Source organism: Podarcis muralis, chromosome 16, assembly GCF_964188315.1.
Source record: "Podarcis muralis chromosome 16, rPodMur119.hap1.1, whole genome shotgun sequence".
NCBI lineage: Eukaryota > Metazoa > Chordata > Lepidosauria > Squamata > Lacertidae > Podarcis > Podarcis muralis.
The window spans coordinates 10,664,826-10,687,489 of NC_135670.1; the positions used below are offsets into that span (position 1 = coordinate 10,664,826).

General features: G+C 45.6%; 1 protein-coding gene across 1 annotated transcript in view; it reads left to right on the plus strand.

Moving 5' to 3' along the window:
* The window catches only part of CNIH2 (cornichon family AMPA receptor auxiliary protein 2), a 53,269-nt gene that overhangs the window by 14,806 nt on the left and 15,799 nt on the right, over window positions 1-22,664 (plus strand). Inside the window, exon 2 of the mRNA XM_028709897.2 lies at window positions 20,930-20,998. Within this exon, the coding sequence (XP_028565730.1) occupies window positions 20,930-20,998 (69 nt within the window). The remainder of the gene's footprint in view (window positions 1-20,929; window positions 20,999-22,664) is intronic.

The window sequence follows — 22,664 nt, forward strand, 5'->3', positions numbered from 1 at the left end:
AGGGCACCTCCGTCAACTCCCGGAAATCTCCAGAGTAATCTACTGAGACAATGAACGTGACATTACCTAATGCCTGTGATTGATCTCAATTTTTACGCGTGATTTGTTAAATAAATCACCTCTGTGCGAATGATACATATCTGCACAGGGAATGAATGGGGAATAGGAGGTTCTTTTGAGCCAGGCGGTTTATCTGTCTTTATTGCCGAGGCTTTATAAATAAAGACTATTACAAAACAACATTTCTCCCTGTGGAAGTTTTGAGTGTCTGTGGGTTTTTCAGTTTAAAATCAGTGTCTATCCTGTAACTTTCTGCACCGCAAGAAAGTTCTGCAGGTTGTGTTTCTTTGCCCTACTTTTGTTGTGCGGTAGTAGCCTCTCTAGACAACAGTGTTGTGGTAGCGTTGAGGAACTGCCACAGAACAACAGATGGAATAAATCAACCACTATTGTGTTGTTGAGCTCCCGTTGCTCGGTCCCTGCTCCTGCCAACCTAGCAGTTTGAAAGCACGTCAAAGTGCAAGTAGATAAATAGGTACCGCTCCGGCGGGAAGGTAAACGGCGTTTCCATGCGCTGCTCTGGTTCGCCAGAGCATGCTGGCCACATGACCCGGAAGCTGTACACCGGCTCCCTCAGCCAATAAAGCGAGATGAGTGCCGCAACCCCAGAGTCGGACACAACTAGACCTAATGGTCAAGGGTCCCTTTACCTTTACCTTTACCTTTAGTATGTTGTTGTGTCAACAGAATTATACCTGCAATAAAACCCCAGTGTGGAGGACCCCTCTGTCAGAACTGATAGTACATGGCAGAGAGGGGGCTCTCGGAGGTTTGGGGTGGGCTGCCACAGAGAACAGCCCTCTAAGCTGTGGGATTCCCTCGCCCAGCACCCTCACAGTACAAATTTGGGTGAATGCTACCTCTGTTCTCAGGACCCACCCTGCTCCAGCGACTGCCAACTGTTCTTGTTTTTGAAATAACCTTTATTAAATAATAATTGTTGCATGTTGAACAGGGGGGGGGGGAATGACAAGCTGAGGAGGTTTCTCCCCCAAAATCAAACAGTATATAAATTTTACGAAATACATAAACACCCCACTCTTTCCCACCCACCCCAGCCTGAAGACATTGCTCAGCTCTAAAGAGAAATACCAATAGTTTACAAAGGAACTGGCATGCAAAGGGCCCAAAAGTTGTTAATATTGATACAAAGGAAAACATTAGCACAACCATATATTACAGAATGAGGCAGGTACAGTTTGTCTTGTAGCGTCTTTGTGGGTGCTAAATAAATTGACTAGAGGGGGTTTTGCCCTCTAGCTACACAAAGTTTTTGCGTCAGATTTTCAGGAAGTGCTGTGTCCCAAATTACATTATACCAATTTTTTGTACTTTTTGTACATTTAAACCCTTTGCATCTTTCCAATTCCTTGCTGTCGATACTATTCTTGCTGCCACTAATAAGTCGCCAATTAAATGTTTATATAATGACCTTTTGGTTGCCTCCTCTGTCATTTGTTTTGGCTGTTTTTAATAGTGAATCTTAAATTGTTTGTTAACCTGCCCTGGGACCTGCTAGAAAAGGGCAGGCAATAAATTTATGATTGATAACAATTCTGAGGTCGGTGAAGCCGTAGCCTGGTCTCCTAAGGCAGCTTCTGAGCGTTCTCCCATTCCGGTAACAGACGGGGGAGCTGTCCATAGTCCTGAATTTTCAGATGCAGCCGGAGCTCAAGTGATTTCCTGCTCTTAGTTCATCCTGAGATGGAGGTAGAAGACTACGACATAAAATCAGTGGGTGGTATCCAGCTCAATTCTACTCAGAGTAGACCCCTTGGCAGTAATGCACCTAAGTCAGTCATCTTGAGTAATTTCAGTGGGTCTACTCTGAGTAGGACTAACATTGGATACAACCCAATGAACATAGAATTGCAAACCAGAGCAGCGCATGGAAACGCTGTTTACCTTCCCGCTGGAGTGGTACCTATTTATCTTTCGAACTGCTAGGTTGGCAGGAGGATTTAGCATGTAGTCAGTGTTAAAATGGGCCAGTGACTACATAATGATTTCTGTGGGGGTTTGACTGATGCCCTGCTTTCCCTGGAGTCTTTGGGGGGGGGAGCTTCCTTTTGGCATCCTGCTCTGATTTCTGGATGCACCAGAGCTATTCCTTTTGGTGGGATCAGCATTTCTTTGCTGACTTCCGCTGTCTGCTTGTCTCAGACCATCATTTGTCTGTCTGGGTTTCTTGGTTTGCTGCATTTCTGTCTTCTCCCTCCTCCAATAATGTCGGTGGCTCTGTGTGTGATGGCGAAGGGGGCTCATATCAAATTATCCTGACAGCAACCTGTGAGGTAGGCTTGCAATTCAAGAGAAAGGAATTCAGCCAAAGCGCTGGTGAGCTTTTGTCCCTGAGAAGGGATTTAGATTTGCATCCTCTGGGTTGTCTCCAACTGAGTTCTACTTTGGAGTAGACCCATTGTAATTAATGGACATAACTTAGCCTTGTTTATTAATTTCAATAGGTCTACTTTGAGTACGAGTTAGACTGGATACAGCCCTCTGTGCCCAAACCCAGCATTCAAAACTGCTAAACTGTGTTCGCTGTCTGATCCTGGAGAACCTGTTATGATCTGTAGCTTATATATTTTTTATGCAAGAGCTAATTTCTTTTATTGGATTGATTGGTTTGTCTTTCAAAGCGTACATCCTGTCTTTTTGCACCAGGTGGACTCAGAGTGGCTCACTGTGTAAACACCTTAACGGGGTATGAGAAATAAAGAATTATCTCTTGCTTTTTCCTTTACAGCCATGGTCCCTGCTTTTATCCCACAACAACTCTGTGAGGTAGGCTAGGCTGAGCAATAGTAACTGGCCCAAGGCCACCAGCTATGTGACTGCCTATTTGAACCGAGCGATTGCATCCAATCCTGTGTGCACCAGGTTCCCCGTCCTGCAACTGGAGTTCCTCACCCCACATGCCGTCAAGATCTGCACCCAGGATCCTCCAGCCGCTCTGGAGCAGATCTTGAGGGGAGGGAATGTGCAGGGGAGAGGAAGGGAGGTTTCTGTTGCACAAGCAGAGGTCTGAGAGTGGATTTAGGCAGAAGGAATGAAAGGGAAATGTGTGTGTGAGAGAGAGGACTGTGTTTGTGCATTATGATGCGCCTGGTCTCTCCTCACACCTAACACTTCTTTTTCCCACCCAAATCCATAACTGGATTCCATCTCTCACACATATTTGCAGTCAACACCCTCCTATTCAAAGTTTCCCCGCTGTGCGTCTCTGTCTCTCATACACACACACACACACACACACTGGACGCTCGCACAGGTTGTGATTTAGCGCTTCTGCACATGTGCAAGCGCCGAAACCCGGAAGTAATCCGTTCCGGTACTTCCAGGTTTGATGTGGTGCGCAATCCGAAATTGTGCAACCCGAAGCGTCTGCAACCCGAGGTATGACTCTGTGTGTGTATACACACACACACACACACACACACATACATATATATATATACATACACATGCATACATATATATACACACACACACACACCATATTTTTCTCTGTATAAGACAAGGTCATATTCTTAAAAAATTATGCTAAAAATTTGGGATCATCTTATAAATGGATAGTGGAGAGGTGGGATGGGCGATTGGTGGCTGCTGTGAGCAGGAGATTGTCAACACTGTTTTTGCAGGCAATTGGTGGGTATGTCAAGGTTTAGTTGCTGCTGCAATCGATTGTGCAATTGGCTGTGGCGTGTGGCGATCCTGCTGGTGAGCGATCTTCGGCAACCCCTCCTCCAAAAAAAGCTCAACAAGTCTGGGCAATCCTCCCCATTTTCTCAATTTGGAGTCCCAAAAAGAGGGGGCATCTTATACACAGGGGCGTGTTATACACGGAAAAATATGGTGTGTGTGTATGTGTATGTGTATGTGTAAGCATACAGTTATTTCTTTCACTGAGAGACACACTACCGTCACTTCTTCAGATAGGTGCAGGGAAAGGCAGTGTGTGTGAACAGACACAGGTTGGGGTGAGAAAGAGGAAAAGAGAGGTGTGTGTAAAAATTATATGGGGTGCAAATGTGAAGGAAAAGGAGGAGAACGGGAGGCCAGGGCACCTCCATTTTGGTGTGCCCGGGCCCACTTGTGTAAAAACAGTTGGAGTAGCTCATTCAGCAGAGCATCAGACTGAAGGGTTTGGGCCCCAACTTGGGCAAAAGATTCCTGCCTCTCTGTAGGGTTGGGCTCCACAATTCTGTGTGAGAACGTGAGGAGACAGTGTTGTGGCTGGCGAGGAGGGAGCTGTCTGAGAGAAAATGGTGCGAGTGAATCACAGAAATGGCGAGTGTGCCGGGAAACTCTGAATCCGACGCTCCGACCATTGCCCCACGCTGCTCCTTCTCGCCGGAGTGCAGAGAGCCGCTTAAAGGTTCTGCCAGCACAACCGCTGCTCCTTTTTGACGCCTGCATGCCTGTGGGGAGGGGGCTCTCTCTGTCTCTTGCAAATTGTTTGTTAAAAATATTCCATTAAATTCAAAACCGAAAATGTCGTCTTATTAGAAGGCGTCGATGAAGTGAAGGCACTCTCTTTAAGCGTCTCATCGCTTAATTGATTTCTCCTTCTAAACTCTGCAGCTTAAGAAAACCTATCTCATTAAGAATAGTATAACATATCAAAAAAATAAAAATAAAAATAGAAAATAGGATCAAGAATGCATGGCAATAGCGCCAAACGAAATTCTTCAGCTGATGAGGTCTTGGGGAAAATATTCTTTTTTTAGGAATAAATCCTTAAAAACAAAACAAAAAAACCTGCTTCTAATATTACAGATGCAACGTGATTGTTCTTTAATCCCCCATATGAAAACGAATGATAGTGGAAATCTACCGGTAATCAGTATAAACCATATATTTTTTGGCACTGTTCTCCTGTGGCTGGAACTATACTTTTATTTTTTTTAGCTTTCAGAGGTTTTTTATTTTTATGGAGCTTTTGAGCAACTATAAAATGTATTTATTTGAGGGGAGTGCCTTATCCCTGCATTGCAGGGGGTTGGACTAGATGGCCCTTGTGTTCCCCTTCCAACTCTGCAATTCTACGATTCTATCCCGTATGTACTGATGTGATCACTTCAATCTGCAGACTTCGCCCTTCTTCAGGAGTCATGCAATGATCATTCCATGTTTATACGGAGTTTTTTCTTAAGTGTGGCCTGTCCTTTGGAACTCACTGCTGATTGACCCCATCTCCATTTAGACTTTTGTGGGAAATGTTTCTATTTCAGCGGAGTCTATCCAAACATGTGATTTGGTTACATCTGTTTTTCAATTTGTTTCAAATGGTTTTTTTTAACAGTTTTTTAAACATTTCAGTTATTTTATTTTATTGTTATTCTTTCTTTTTTTATCACTGCCCTATCGTTAGGTGTGTTTGCCATCCTGGGCTCTTTTTGGGAGATAGGATAAATAAACAGAGAGATAGATATTTAAAAAATAACTTACGAATAACATAAGAAGCATCCGACGTTAAGGGACCAGGATAGGAGAAATACAAGAACACAGCACAAAATTTATTTTATTTCAATGACAAAAAGGCAAAAGACCTATAGGGTTGAATATTGTCTTGGGATTTATCGTTCTTTCTTTTTTTTAAAGATATTTATTAGAATTTTACAAAATGAAAAAAGAAAAAAGAAAAATACAAAATAAAAATAGATAAAAAACAATTCCATCTTTCCATCACTTTCTTTCATTTGCTTATTTCCCGGACCTCCTCACACCTCCCTTTTTGTATTCCAGTTCAATTTGTTAGTTCAGCAAATCCTTCCCCTCTTTGTTTATCCTAATCTTTAATCTTAAGATAATGTAACATTAAATTTTTGTCTGTTAATAGTCCATTTTTTTCATACTCCTTATAGCGTTATAGCTAAAGACCGCATAATTTTTCATCCAACATCATTCTAACATTCATTAATTTTACAATATTTCTGTAGGTAGTCTTTATTTTATTTTTTCCCAGTACATTTTTATTCAAATTACACAAAGAAAATATACAAATAATCATACCGATAAGCATATCAGTATACATATAAGTACATATTTACATAATTTATTATTTCCCTTCCCCAAATTATACAAAAAATCATAAAAAGAAAAAGAAAATCATAATATTTCGGGCTCTGCCGAGCCCTGGACTCCCCTCCACCCTTTTGGTAAGTATCAAATAAATTCCACAATCACGTATTTTGTTTTTATTCTTAAAAGTTAATCACTCACTGTTAGATTTATTCCAACCCCCCCCCCAGTTTCCTCTACAAATTGGTTCCGATATAATTCCAATATTTATTCCAATTTTCATGAAATTTCTGTTCATCTTGGTCTCGTATTCTACCTGTTAGTCTAGCAAGCTCGGCATAGTTTACCATTTTGACCTGCCAATCCTTTATACTGGGTATGGTTTCCGTTTTCCAGTTTTGTGCCAACATAATTCTTGCAGCTGTGGTGGCATAAAGAAATATGTTCTTATCTTCTTTTCTAATTTCTTTACCCATCATTCCTAGCAGAAAGGCTTCAGGTCTTTTGGGAGAGGTGTATTTAAGTATTTTTTTAAGCTCGTTATAAATTAATTCCCAAAAGCCTTTCACTTTATTACATGACCACCACATGTGATAAAAGTCGCCTTCTGCTTCACCACATTTCCAACATCTTTTATTCTTTAACCTATACATTTTAGCCAATTTCACCGGCGTGTGATACCACCTATATATCATTTTCCAGATATTTTCCCTCAGTGCCATACACGCCGTAAACTTTATACTACTGTTCCACAGTTCCTCCCACCATTCAAAGTCAAGATTATGGCCGATGTCTATTGCCCATTTAATCATTGCCTCCTTCACCTCCTCGTCTTTTGTGTACCACTCCAGTAGCATATCATATATCCTGGACAGTATTTTATTTTTACCTTCAACTACCTCCACGTGGAACTTAGATTTTTTGTCTTCAAAACCCAGTTTCTTTTTATCTTCTTTTAACAAATCATTCACCTGGTGGTATTGCAACCAGCCAGTGAATAAGTTTTTTATTTCTTCGTAGGGTCTAAGTTTGTTCCCTTGTTCTGTTTTACTTATAAGTTCTTCATAGGTGGCATTCTTCTCTTCCATATTTGTTTTCCTAATCGTTAACACCTCTAATGGTGAGATCCACCAGGGAGTCTTCCTTTCCAGGAGATTTTTATTTCTCTCCCATACCTGGTATATTGGTCCCCTAAAAATATGATTTAGGAAGCCCCTATGAACCTTCACCTTTTCGTACCACAGGTACGAATGCCATCCGTACCTGTTATTGAAGCCCTCCAAATCTAGTATATCTCTATTTTCCAATCTTATCCAGTCTTTTAGCCACAATAAAGACGCGGCTTCATAATATAGACTCAAGTCCGGTAAGGAAAAGCCTCCTCTTTCCTTTTTGTCTACCAATATTTTCATTTTTATCCGCGGTCTTTTTCCCTGCCAGATATATCTTGCCAGGGCTCTCTGCCATTCCTTACACTGCTTTAAACCTTTAAGTACAGGGATAGTACCTTTAAGTACAGGGATAAACTATCTCTGTAGGTAGTCTTTAAATTTCTTCCAATCTTCTTCCACCGACTCTTCTCCCTGGTCTCGGATTCTGCCGGTCATTTCTGCCAGTTCCATGTAGTCCATCACCTTCATCTGCCATTCTTCCAGGGTGGGTAGATCTTGTGTCTTCCAATACTTTGCGATAAGTATTCTTGCTGCTGTCGTGGCATACATAAAGAAAGTTCTATCCTTCTTTGGCACCAATTGGCCGACAATGCCCAGGAGAAAGGCCTCTGGTTTCTTCAGAAAGGTATATTTAAATACCCTTTTCATTTCATTATATATCATCTCCCAGAAAGCCTTAATCCTTGAGCACGTCCAATGGGATTTATCATTCTACAACATCAGAAAAATACTCCATCGCTCTCTAAACTTGTTTGGCTGTTGATCTTCAGACCTGCTTTTGTAGTATGCCAATTTAGGTAGCTGCAGTCTGTATTTTTTTAAAAAACCAAATAATTTTGTGCCATGTTCCACACTCCTAAAGCTTGTCACTCTACTGCTCCCAGCAATGATAAGATCGATAACCATTTCCAAAACATCAGCAAGGATTAAACCTTTTAGATAAACATATTTGGGTTTTGTGGCAATTTGGGGGTCATAATTAAAGGTGGCTTGTGGATTCTTTAATCCAGGGATGGGGAAATTTGGGGGAACCTTCAGAAGCTGTTGGACTTCAACGCCCATCAGCCCCAGCCAGCACACCCAGTGGTCGGGGATGATGGGAGTTGGAGTCCCACACTCTCTGGGAGGGCCACAGTTTCCCTGATTTAATCTACCGTACCCTCCCGATTCTCACATTCCTCCACACTCAATGCAAAGGGTGTGCATTGCATACATCCTCCTCTTGCCGTTGCCTTTTAGACAGACACGTTTACTCAGACATGGCTATACCTTTGTTATACAGAGCCCCAGGCCATTGGCCCACCTATCTCAGTGTTGTCTACACTGACTGGCAGCAGCTCCTCAGGACTTCAGGCAGGGGACTCTCCGAACCCCCCCAGAGATGCTGGGGATTGAACCCGGAACTTCTACATGCAGGGCAGATGCTCAGCCACTGAGCCACAACCCTTCTTCTGTCTTCCTGCCATCCAAATACAGTGGTACCTTGGGTTACGAACTTAATTCATTCTGGAGGTCCGTTCTTAACCTGAAACTGTTCTTAACCTGAGGTACCACTTTAGCTAATGGGGCCTCCTGCTGCCGCCGTGCCGCTGCCCCGCGATTTCTGTTCTCATCCTGAAGCAAAGTTCTTAACCCGAGGTACTATTTCTGGGTTAGCGGAGTCTGTAACCTGAAGCATCTGTAACCTGAGGTATGACTGTACATCTTTTTAACTGCAGCCCTGTCCCCAGGACTTTGACCACATCCTCTTAAATCCCATTCTCCCAACTACACAGCAAAAATCTTATATTATTATTATTATTATCATTATTATTATTATTATTTTAAATAAACCCACTTCAATCTCTTGCTTACCCTTATCTAGGGATTGGGATGGAGGGGTGGGGAATCTGATTCAGCTTGCATTTAGCAGGCGGTCCTTCCTAATTTCTGAAACAATAAACGAACCGGAGAACAGCCGTCCTTTGGGATTTGCACATCTCCAAATTCTGCAGCTGTATGTCCTCCAGGCATGCGACGCGTACGAAAGCACACATATTAGGGTAACGTGTGCCTATAAATCCATACATTAATGAAAATGACATATAGAAAACAAGACTGTAGGTTGAAAGGCACGGCATAAATAAATAAATGCTCTAGAGACGATTGCTTGCACAAATGTGTACATTAAGGCGTTGCAGAAGTGTGCACACTGAGAGAAGATTCACATGAAAATGCTGGTGAATTTTCGTTAGGACTCTTCCCCTCCCTCCCCCAGTGCAAACTGATGTGGAAATGTGGGGAAACTTAAGATTTGTGGGGGGTGGGATAAGATCCTGCATTTGACTTATTTGCTCTCCTTAATACTGCTTTTTTATAACATTTCCTTTCAAGGTCTAGGCTGATGATCTCAGAAATCTCGCCCTCCCTTCCCCGCCCTGCCCTGCCCTGTCCTGTCCCCCGGCCGTATTTTTGGGCACTTGGTGGCCAGTGAAGGAGAAAGGGAGGAAGCAGAGGAGGTTGGGGTAGGAAGCGAAGGAACCCAGGGCTGTGGAATGTTCTCCTGTTCTGAACGGAGGAGAACGCAGCGTGCGAGTGTCGCTAGGCAACCCACTACAGGCGCCTGTAGCGCACGGTGTGCCTTTGACAGGTGACGAGTGCCGGTTCAGTCGTGGCTGTCAGAGGAAGGGAAAAGGGAAGAGGGAGACCTTAGTGAAGCAGGGAGGCGTTCTCTCTCCTTGGCCCGTAGGTGTGCGGGGATCACTGTTGGCCAGAGCTTAGAACATCAGCTGGACTCTGGAAAACCACTGCAAAGTGGAATGGCCTATTCAGATGGTCCCTCCAGCAGACTGGCGGTGGGTTTTGTGTGTGTATTCTGCAACAATGCGATTGGCACACTCATAGTGCAATAGGGGAGTCAGTGTGGTGTAGTGGTTAAGAGCGGTGGATTTGTAATCTGGTGAACCGGGTTCAATTTCCCGCTCCTCCATATGCAACTGCTGGGTGACCTTGGGCTAGTCACACTTCTTTGAAGTCTCTCAGCCCCACTCACCTCACAGAGTGTTTGTTGTGGGGGAGGAAGGGAAAGGAGAATGTTAGCCGCTTTGAGACTCCTTCAGGTAGTGATAAAGCGGGATATCAAATCCAAACTCTTCTTCTTCCTCTTATAGGGGAGGATTTTTGCAGATTGTTCCATTTTATCGATGGTGTTTGTATCGCTACTCTCCCCCCCCAAAGGAGCTCAAGGTGGCATTAGTGGTTCTCCCCCTCCTAGTTTTATCCACTCAACGACCCTGTGAGGTAGGTTAGGCTGAGAGCCAGTGACTGGCCCAAGGCCACCCCAGTGAACGTTGTGGATTTGAACCTTGGTCTCTCCCAGCTGCTAGCCCGACACTCTATCCCAGGGGTCAGCAACCTTTTCCAGCCATGGGCCGGTCCATTGTCCCTCAGACCATGCAGTGGGCCGGACTATATTTTGAAAAAAAATAATGAACGGATTCCTATGCCCCACAAATAACACAGAGATGCATTTTAAATCAAAGGACACACTCTACTCATGTAAAAACACGCTGAGTCCTGGACCGTCTGCGGGCCGGATTTTGAAGGCAATTGGGCCGCATCCGGCCCACGGGCCTTAGGTTGCCTACCCCTGCTCTATCGACTATGCTGCCATTGGAGTTGTTCTGCGGTGCTTCCCGCAATGTTACCCGCATTGCAGGGGGCTGGACTAGATGACCCTCGGGGTCCCATCCAACTCTACAGTTCTATGATTACCATCTGGAGGGAGCTCTCTTGCGCTGCAGTGCAACGGAAGCAGGATAAAATAGCAGCAGCAGCAGCACCCCCAGAACATTTTGACTGCCTAAGGACTAGCGCTCAGATAGTTATTTGTGTGTTTCATCCTTAAAATTGCATATTGCATTTGACTGTAAGAAGAAGAAACTTCAAAGCAGTTTACAAAAAGGATACAGAACAAATATATATAAATTCAATAAACAAATAATAATAATACCAATGAAATAATCTGTTAAATAGTTAAAAACAACCATTTGAACATTCCAAAGATAATGGAAATCAACGATAAGATAAGAACCAGATTAAAATACATGCAATGTTCTATATGCCTAGGTAGGCTTGCCTTAAAAAAAATGCCTTTGGCAGGGTCCGAAAGCAGTACAACAAAGGTGCCTTTCTAAATGTCAATAGGCAGGGAGTTCCAAAGTGCTGGGTGCTGCCACACAATAAAAGATTGGCTTCTTATAAATGCAGAATGAGTATTATGCAGCACCTGGAACAGGGCTAGTTCTTCAGAGTGGACATATAAGGTGTAAAGGGGTTTATATGTTTGGGTAAGGCAAATTGAGAGAGCAATTGGTTTGTATATACAGTGGTACCTCGGGTTAAGTACTTAATTCGTTCTGGAGGTCCGTTCTTAACCTGAAACTGTTCTTAACCTGAAGAACCACTTTAGCTAATGGGGCCTCCCGCTGCCGCCACGCGATTTTTGTTCTCATCCTGAAGCAAAGTTCTTAACCTGAAGAAGAAGAAGAGTTTGGATTTGATATCCCGCCTTTCACTCCCTTTAAGGAGTCTCAAAGCGGCCAACATTCTCCTTTCCCTTCCTCCCCCACAACAAACACTCTGTGAGGTGAGTGGGGCTGAGAGACTTCAGGTCACCCAGCAGCTGCATGTGGAGGAGCGGAGACTCGAACCCAGTTTCTCAGATTATGAGACTACCGCTCTTAACCACTACACCACACTGGCTCTATTTCTGGGTTAGCGGCTCTATTTCTGGGTTAGCGGAGTCTGTAACCTGAAGCGTATGTAACCTGAGGTACCACTGTATGAGAGTTAGCTAAAGCTTCCTGGCAGAAAGCTAGCGAGAAAGGAGGCTGAACGCTGTTGTGGATGCTCAGGGCTGCCATCAAGGAGGGTATAGGTGAGGCGCTTGCACTGGGCCTGGTCTCTGGAGAGTCCTGGCACCAGCACCACAACACAGCTGCCCCACTTACTTGCAAATTGCATTAGCTGACCCAGCAGGAGGAATCTATTTAACGCACCCGGCAGCTGCAAGGACAAGTTTCAGAGCGAGGCGAAGGAGCCCTTGAAGGAGCTCAGGAGAGCCCCTCTCGGCCCAAACCCAACCCTCTCCACTCCAGAGAAAGATGGCAGGCCAGGCTTGTTCTCGGGAGGGGCCCATGCCACTCTGCCTCATGGCTGCTGCCCCACTTAGTTGTGAGCTACACGAGGCAAGCATGTCAATTCAGCTGCAGATAAGGGTTGGTTTTCTGCACCTTCGTGTTTGTGAGCAGGAAAACCTGTATCATCCTCTATACAGCCACATTTGTTTGCATGTGGTATAATTTGTGTGTGTATGTGGGGGGTATTCATCAAAGTTTTACCCAGAGTAGACCTATTAAAGTTAATGGACCTACGTTAGCAGTGCCAGATTACGAAACAGACAGAGTAGGCACCGGCCTATGGACCTCCTGCCTTTTAGAGGCCCTGCCACAATGGATCAAAATAATACTGATTTGATCTTGAAAGAAAATAAAAAATGTATTAGGAGATAATTTGCAAAGGGGCCCCCGAGATTTCTAGGGGCCTCCACAGGGTTTAATCTGGCACTGTACATTAGTCATCTCCATTACTTTCAATAGGTCTACTCTGGGTAGGACTAACATTGGATACAACCCATATTCCCCCGCTAGTTATAGGAAAGAGCATAGGCTGTGACCAAGCTGGACGATCCATACCTGTAGCTTAATATTGTCCAGTTGGCACCTATCACTAAACCATGGTTAATGTAAACCATGGTTAAAGGTGAGGCATCTGGCAGACGATTACCTAAACTTTGGTTCATTGTGTCACAGAATAGTTTAAAATTGACAGCAACCAAGCCTTGAGAGACGTCTGAACTTTTGCCTCCCTTTTCTCACAGCTCTGTAGATTTGGGGCATTGATGGCTCCTTAGCCATAGCTAAAGAGGTCAAGGTTCTGTGTTCCCACGTATTGCTAAGCCATGGTTAACCTTAAGTATGGTTGATAAGCCAACTAGAAAACCTCGGTTAACAAGCTGCTTTTAACCATAATTAATAAACCTTAGTTAAGATGGTGGGCTGGGTTCACACAGAACAATAAGCCATGGTTTCTTAAATCACAGTTTAATAAACCATGGTTTAGCATTCTCCAGAGTACTTTTCCCAGGGTACTACTTTCTTGGGCCTACCTGGAGATGCTTGGGATTGGGCAGGTGGTCTCCCGCTGAGCTACAGCTCCTCCAAGAAGACGGAGCTCACACAGGCAGCCCCCTCCCCAGGTTTTCCTGCAGCCCTCATTCCATGTACAGTATACATGTTTGATTCCATCGCCAGTGTTGGCTGGCGACCATTGGACAGAATGCAGGGATCCCAACAGCAGGTGGCGCCAGAGCCAATGACAGGCAGAGCCGGCTAATTCTAGTTTTATCCCCATCCTCCTCCTCTTTAGGTTATTAAAAATAACCTAAAAGCTTTCATTGGGCTCCTTTGCCCAGACTGCCAGGAGAACTCTCAAGGGGACTGTCATAATTAACAGTTCAACACTGAGATTAAGGAGGAAGAAGCTGACCAGCTGGGCCAAATCCCTAGAGTAAGCAAGAAGGCAGGCAGGTAGCGGCTGGCTGAGGCCCCTAATGGGCCACTCTCCAAAGAGCACAACGCCTTTACAAAGGATCAGAAGGCAAGTCCCTGCCCCTGAGGAGCTTACAGTCAAAAATCTTATGACAACAGAGGCGAGGGCGACCAGGGGAAGGACGTGCACTTCTGTTTATGCAGACTCTGGCAGAGTTCCAAGTGGAAGACTAAGCGGTTGGCCGTGCCAAACGTTTCAAAGAACAATAATGAATTTTTAAGAGTGGTAAATGACGGATCAATGCAATGTGTGGTGTTGGGACCCTGTTCCTGTTCCCCAGTCACTGGAACTCATTGTTCAGCAAGCCCTCTGGCTTCTGAGAGCACCGATAATGCAGGCTGGCGTCTTCAGTGTTACCTAGAGTTTTTAAAATTCAGATTCTCAAGAAGCTAACAGCTGTCTTGACTTTGTATACCCCCCCCTTCTAAAAGCCCTCTAAAGCTAGGCTGTCATGCATCTAGATTTCCCTGGACATAACTGGGATTTTAAAGGCAGAATTGACATCGGGGGGGGGGTGGTTCGAAAGGCTGCCTTTTGCCCTAAAATTGCATTTTGTTAGCTCAACAACTTTTGGGGTGCCCTGGTTTTTACTTTTTGAAATACAGTGGTGCCTCGCAAGACGAAAAGAATCCGTTCCGCGATTCTCTTCGTCTAGCGGTTTTTTCGTCTTGCGAAGCAACCCTATTAGTGGCTAAGCGGATTAGCGCTATTAGCGGTTTAGCGGATTAGCGGCTATTAAAGGATTAGCGGCTAAGCTGCTAAAAGGCTATTAGCGGCTTAGCGGCTTAGAAAAAAGGGGGGGAAGCAGGGGGGGGAAACGCAAGACTAGCAAGACGTTTCGTCTTGCGAAGCAAGCCCATAGGGAAAATCGTCTTGCGAAGCAACTCAGAAACGGAAAACCCTTTCGTCTAGCGGGTTTTCCGTCTTGCGAGGCATTCGTCTTGCGGGGCACCACTGTACGGCAACCCTGTCTTAAGCTAGCAGCCACCAGCAGCTCACCTCTTGTGGCAATGAGTCCCAGGGGATGTTGCAATTGCGTAAGAACCTCAGCTCTCAGGGTGCTTTTTCTGTGGTGGGCAGAGACCCTCGATCGAAAGGCTCTGCCGCTCAGCTAGTGATGATGGGGAGGAGACACCTAGCCCCGTGGGCAGCTTCGGCACATGCCAACCGAGCCCTGGGGGCTCTGAGCCAACATCCTCTCCCCCCCCCACTTCCCCATCCATCCCTGCTCTGGAGACTTTGTCACTCTGAAGATCTGGGATGACTCACCCGGTTTGGCTGCTTCCTGTAGGCCTCCTTGTTCCCGAGAAGCTGCTTTGGGTAGGAGACCATATGGCGCTGAAGAGAGGAATGGAGGCACCAGGGGTCGGCACGTTAAGGGAACCTTCTGGGTAATTAAATCCGCCCCCTGAGCTCTGTGAAAGAGGCATGACGTCTGGAAATTTCCTCCGAGATGCTGGAAAAGAAACGTCGGAGCAGAGGATCTTGAGATTTTGAAGGGCGGGGAGTTACGCATAGTGGGAAGCGAGGGGTGAACAGGGAAACTCAGAGAATCCTGAGTTATGGCAGCACAGATCAGAATGAGGCCTTCAGATGGAAAGAAAAAACCGCCCTCTTTCTCAGAGTTTGATTAAGACCTTTAGAGGCTCTAAGCACTGAGGAGATTATGGTGCCGCCGCCCCCAACCCAGATATAATTCAAAATAAAACCAATGCTAAACCATAAAACAACATTTTTTTGTGATGAAGCGACATGAAACTTACAGGCATGCCCAAATTGAAATACAGTGGTACCTCTGGTTATGAACTTAATTCCTTCCGGAGGTCGGTTCTTAACCTGAAACCGTTCTTAACCTGAGGTACCACTTTAGCTAATGGGGTCTCCCGCTGCCACCGCGCCACCGGGGCACGATTTCTGTTCTTATCCTGAGGTGAAGTTCTTAACCTGAGGTACTACTTCCAGGTTAGCAGAGTCTGTAACCCGAAGTGTTTGTAACCTGAAGTGTTTGTAATCCGAGGTACCACTGTACCTCCTTTCTCGGTTTTCTGACTGCAAAATTCTAAATACCATATTTTTCGCTCTATAAGACGCACCAGACCACAAGACACACCTAGTTTTTGGAGGAGGAAAACAAGAAAAAAAAAATCTGAATCTCAGAAGCCAGAACAGCAAGAGGGATTGCTGCGCAGTGAAAGCAGCAATCCCTCTTGCTGTTCTGGCTTCTGGGATAGCTGCGCAGCCTGCATTCGCTCCATAAGACGCACACACATTTCCCCTTACTTTTTAGGAGGGAAAAAGTGAGTCTTATAGAGCAAAAAATACGGCAAGTTTGAAGCTGACTCAAAGAAGCCCGTCTGCTTCATGCAAAGGAGGGACAGTGAATCAAAGGTGTCCTGGCACATTGTTCTCCTCCGAGGGTTTTTCATATACTGAATATTGATAGCTAGGTAGAGATATATAATTAGAATCAGTTGGAATATAACTAGTTGAAAGGGACCACAAGGGTCATGTAGTCCAATTCGCTGCAATGCAGGAATCTTTTGCTTGATGGGCTCAGGCCCACAACCCTGAAATTAAGAGACTTCTGCTCTTCTGGCTGAGCTAAGGGCATGGAATCCATCAATAATAATAATAATAAACATGTATTGCAACAATACAGGATCTGATTTCGTTGCATTATTACAACCTCCATTAGTAGGGCACCCCCTAGTTCAGTGGTTTTCAACCAATGTGCTGTGGCACCCTAGGGTGCCTTAAATGTTGGTCAGGGGTGCCGCGGGCAACACTGGCCTCTGTCCCTCTTTCCTTCCCTCCCTCCTCTGATTCCTTCTTGCGTCTCTGCCTCCCAAAGGCTTGCACAGCTGTTTGTTGCAGCGGCCCTGGCTACAAGCTGCCCAGGCGAATGGTCCCTCTGGGGCTGGCCAGGGGGTGCTGGTTGCCAGAAGGTGAGGCGACCTCGGAGTAAGCGAGCAAGTGGACGAGGGAACCCAGCCAGCCAGTCCTCCAGCCCTTGCTGTTGGGAATGGACAGACTAGTGGGAGGGCAGGCAGGCATTGCACTGGCCTTTCTTGTGCTTGCTGTGTGCAGTGCCAGCCTGGGAACTGAGCGCCCAGTTCTGAAGAGGAGCCTTTTCCTCGTGCAGGCTTGGCAGTACCTGCTGCCGCCACTGCTGCCTCCCAAGGTAAGGTGCTGGCCTCACATTCACCTTTAGCCAGTCTCCTTTGGACCATCATGGGTGGTGCTGTGGTCTAAACCACAGAGCCTAGGGCTTGCTGATCAGAAGGTCGGCAGTTCGAATCCCCGCGACGGGGTGAGCTCCCGTTGTTCGATCCCAGCTCCTGCCAACCTAGCAGTTCGAAAGCACGTCAAAGTGCAAGTAGATAATTAGGTACCACTCCGGCGGGAAGGCAAACGGCGTTGCCGTGCACTGCTCTGGTTCGCCAGAAGCGGCTTAGTCATGCTGGCCACATGAGCCAGAAGCTGTACGCTGGCTCCTTCGGCCAGTAAAGAGAGATGAGCGCCGCAACCCCAGAGTCGTTTGCGACTGGACCTAATGGTCAGGGGTCCCTTTACCTTTGGACCACTATGGCTGGGGGCCTCCTCTTCCCAGGCCCCTGTGGGGCAGTGTGAGGAGGCAGCTCTCTTTGGGACAGGGGCAGCAGCTCAGAGACCACGGGTGGCAGCAGCAGCTGCCCAGAGGACATCCAAGGAGAGGAGGCTGAAGAAACTCTCCACAAGGGAAGGGGGTTCAAAAAAGGGCGAGAGGCTGCCAGCTCTGCAGGCAGGCAAGGGGTGACATAACTGGGCTCTGAGCCCCACAGGGGTGCCGCAGGAAGAATGTAGTTGGTCGAGGGAGCCGTGGACTCAAAAAGGTTGAAAATCTCTGTCCTAGTTTAGGTGGGAATAAGTACAGTGGTACCTTGGGTTAAGAACTTAATTCGTTCTGGAGGTCCATTCTTAACCTGAAACTGTTCTTAACCTGAGGTACCACTTTAGATAATGTGGCCTCTCGCTGCTGCCTCGCCACTGCCACACAATTTCTGTTCTCATCCTGAAGCAAAGTTCTTAACCCGAGGTACTATTTCTGGGTTAGCGGAGTCTCTAACCTGAAGAGTCTGTAACCTGAGGTACCGCTGTAATTTTTAAAGAGCAGGAAAATGGGGAAGAGTGCAGAGTGTAAGGAAGTCTTAACAAAGTTCTGGTTTTCTCCTCGATGACTACTTGCATGTTTTTGTTTTAAATGTCAAATGTCAAATTCTTCCAGATGTTGCAGAGCTACAACTCCCATCCAACTAGTGGCCTGGGATGGTGGCGGTTGTGGTTCAGCAACATCTGGAGGGCCAAAGGTTCCTCACACCTGGTGTAGACAAGGCTAAGCGTGATGGACTTTGTAGTTATAAATTCCAATGTTAAGATTCTGGGGAGACCTGATAGCCGCCTCCAAATATCAGCAAGAACTATTGGACGGAAAATGGGGTTCACTGTTCTCCATCGCTCCAGAGGGCAGGATAGGAACTCGTGACTGGAAATTTGAGAGAAGCAATTTAATGTTATTTATTTTTTAATTAAAAGAATGGTGCTGATAAAAAAAGACCACAGCTATTTCTCTGTGTAGATAACAATGTGCAAATCACATATGCATCTTATTGATTATTGACGTTTCCCTAAAGGTACATGCTGGACTTGAAAATTACAAATGTGCTGTTAATGTGTGGCAATCTACCTGCGGGTTGCATGTTCAAGTGTGGATATTTTTATGAGCTATTCTTAAACATTTTTTTAATTTTCTTTTTTATTGAGTCTCCACCCAGCCCCCTATAAGAGTTGTGAACAATTGTGCAGAAAAACACAGTCATTAGAGAGAATGGAAGTAATAAATAGAAATTTCCAAAACAACGACAGTGTGCAGTGTGTGATTATGGACACAGATTTTAACAGGGCGCTTTTTAGAGGCGAGATTAACATGGTCACATCAGAAGCCTCCATCCTGGCCCTAGCTGATTCATGTGTGCTTCAGAGTTTGCAAATGACTGAGTAGAAACTAATCTGTTTTTGATGAGGGTGGGAAACTGCATTGTTGGACTTTTGGATTTCAAATTTCAATGGCGTCCTGTGTGATACCAAAATTTGGTGCTCCTACACCTCTTGGCTTCTGTTCTACATCACTGCTGCAGCATCCTCTCGCCTCAGCACCCCATGCAGGTGAACAGGTCGTGCTCCCCTAAATCTCCCTTTGATCTTTTTTCAATCTGGGGACTGAATCCCCCTTCTGGGTCACTTTCCTGGGGCCAAAAGCTAGTGATGGAAAGAGTCAGAGAAAAAGCAGGTGGAGCAACGGAAGCAAATTTCCCCTTTGGCATCATCATCATCATCATCATCATCATCAACAACAACAACAACATTTCTATACCACCCTTCATCCGAGGATCACTGGGCAGTTTACAATATAAAAAGACAAAAATGCACAACATAGTAACAAACAAAAACAGTAACACCGCCCCCCCCCCCAGTATAAAAGCCCATAGAATGTTTAAGTAGCCAAAGGTCTGGGAGAAGAGGATATGTAACGAAGGCACCAGGTGAGCCTCCCTGGGGACAGCATTCCACAAGCAGGGAGCCACAGCAGAAAAGGCCCCGATCTCATGTTGCCACCCTCTGGACGGACCTCTCGCAGAGGCTAGTTTCTGTGCACATGGATACACAGCCCCTTCTGTCCACCATTCAGGCAAGCAAGAGGCATGATCAGAGTTGAAGACACATTCCAGCCAGGCAAAAAACACCCGAGGGTGAAAAGCAAGACCGGACAGGGGTTGTGGCCTGGGGAGAGTCCCACGGGCCTGATAGAAAGGTCTAGAGGGCCACATTTAGGCCACACCCCTGTTCTATGACACAGATGTTAATGTTACCTTATTAATTATATATTTATTTAACAAAATTTGCAGCCCGCTTTATCTGTAAACAATAAAAAGTTTAAGCAGTTTGCAAAGAATGTAACATACGTATTAAAAATTTTAATAAAAAAAAGTGATGTTAAAAACATGCTGATTTTTAAAACAATGACAATGTTATGGGCAGTTCAGGTTCATGCACATTTCTTGCAGCTGAATGTCCAGGTGGCCATTGTGGTTGTTTTTAAAATGTAACATCCAAAATGCATCTATTTGTTATCTACCTTTCTGTATTGCTCAGGAGGCAATGGGCGGTTCACAAGCTCATAAAATTTATTTATTAATGCATTTATTTCACATGATTTATCTACCACTTGGTTGCAATAAAACCTCAACGCAGTTTACAAGAATAAAACAATAAAATCATCAGTAAAAAACTTTTGTCTAACACATTCAAATAATAATTTAAGTTAACGATAAACTAAAATCCCGATTTAAAGCACATCAGTTTTCTACAAGTCTGGAGAGGGTTGCCTAAACAAAAATGTTTTAAGCAAGCACTGAATAGAGTACAGCAAAGGTTGTCAATAGGCCGGGAGTTCCGAAGTTTTGGGTTCTGCCACGCTATAAAAGATTGAATTCTTATCAATGCAGAACAAGTATTATGCAGCACCTGGAACAGTGCTAATTCCGCAAAATGCCAGAGCTGAAGAATAAAAATAAATAAAGAGAGTGGAATCTGTGGCAGATAAATGCATCTGGAGAATAAAGCTACTGGCAAGTGCAAAACTGTAAAAAAAAAAAAGGCACATTTGTTTTATTTTCAAAAGAGAAGGACTGAGCAGGTTCCCTGCCTCCAGATGTATAACTGGTGGGAGCTGCGTCCTTCCTCCTTTACTCCATCTCCTCTTTCCACTCACATTGAAAAACTCCTTTGCGCAAGGAAACAGCAGAAGAAAAGCAGAGCCCTGGATATAAGCGAAGCCATTCAATAAACGACAGGAACGTATCCTTGATTTACATAAACACCTGCGTTGGCGCTTGCTGATGCTACAGTTTGATGTTTGCTTCTCATGGCTTGACAGGTCCTCTCAATAATCTCTCTTTCTCTCTCCCCCCCCCCCCATTTAGATAATTGCCTTTGACGAATTGCACATGGACTTCAAGAACCCCATCGACCAGGGCAACCCAGCCAGGGCAGTAAGTCTATACATGTCGTGTCAGAGGTGTCTCTGTGTCCCATTCGTTCGTCTTTCCCTGCCTCCAGTCCCATCCTTCGGCAGTCTTCCTCTTTCCCTTGTTGTGCAGACCCAGTCCCGGTTTACATTCAGAAACCAGCGAAATTCAAGGCATTGTGACAGACAGGAAGCATCTGCAGGGGGCGGGGCCTCTCTAGGAGTGTCCTTTCCCGCATCTCAGTGGTAAAGCTCGGCATTCAGAAGGTCCCAAGCTTACTCGTCGGCCTCTCTACTTCAAATTTATTGTGATTTATTTTCGCTTTTTATATCCCACCTTCCCTCTATGGACCTCAGGATAGCGTACTCACCCTCTCTGTGTTATCCTCCCAGCCACCTTGTGAGCTTTGTGGTTGAACGGAGGATTCGAACCCAGGTTCTAAGGGACTGAAGAAAAAGGTTGCAATTTGGGGTTTTAAACTGTGGGGGTAGGACAAGACTGCCTTTCATTTGAAGCGGCAGATGAAGATTCAGGGAGGAACCTGGAATATCCTCTGAGGGAAATAAGCGCACAGAGAGTCACATGTGTTGTCCTGTCCACTTTCCTCTCTGGCTATGGCTGCCATTGCCATGTGGCCCCTAGTCTGGTTGTCCCCAAGAGGAATCCGGGACTTTTTGCAGTAAGGAAAGTGACAGGGGAAAGTGTTGTGTAATGATTAGAGCATGGGGAGAGACGGTGGCTCGAATCCCCTCTCATGAAACTCGGCCTAACCCACCTCACAGGGTGGTTGTGAGGACAATAGGGAAAGTGGATAAGAGTCGTGGGAAGTAAATGTAAAAAATAAGTACATAAAAGCAAATCCACTAGAAAGTTTGGGTACGAGTGGAGGCAGTAGGATAGCCATCTTTGAATACCTGGAGGGCTACCTCATAGAAAGGGAGCAAGCTTGCTTTTCTGCTGCCCCGGACGTAAAGGTAAATGGACCCATGACCATTAGGTCCAGTCGTGGCAGACTTTGGGGTTGCGGCGCTCATCTCGCTTTATTGGCTGAGGGAGCCGGTATACAGCTGATCATGTGGCCAGCATGACTAAGCCGCTTCTGGCGAACCAGAGCAGCGCACGGAAACGCCGTTTACCTTCCCGCCAGAGCAGTACCTATTTATCTACTTGCACTTTGACGTGCTTTCAAACTGCATGGTTGGCAGGAGCAGGGACCGAGCAACGGGAGCTCACCCCATCGCAGGGATTCGAACCGCCGACCTTCTGATCAGCAAGTCCTAGGCTCTGTGGTTTAACCCACAGCGCCACCCATGTCCCACTGCCCCGGAGGGGAGGATTCAAATTGCAGGAAAGGAGATTCTGACTAAACGTTAGCAAGAACTTTCTGATGGTATGAGTTCCAAGGCAGTGGAACGGACTCCCCCAGGAAGTGGTGGACTCTCCTTGATTTTAGGTTTCTGAGCAGAGGTTGGACGGCCACTGCCAGGGGTCCTTTAGCTGTGATTTCTGTATTGCAGGGGACTGGACAACTGATCCTTGGGTCCTTTCCCACCTTATAGTTCTATGATTCTGTATCTTGTTGGATGGATAGGAAAGCTGAGATGCCTGGAAAAGGCCCCAAATTCAGCCCCTGGCATCTCCTAGCAGAGCTGGGGGAGACCGGCCTTCTGCCATGGATGCTTAAGTTTAG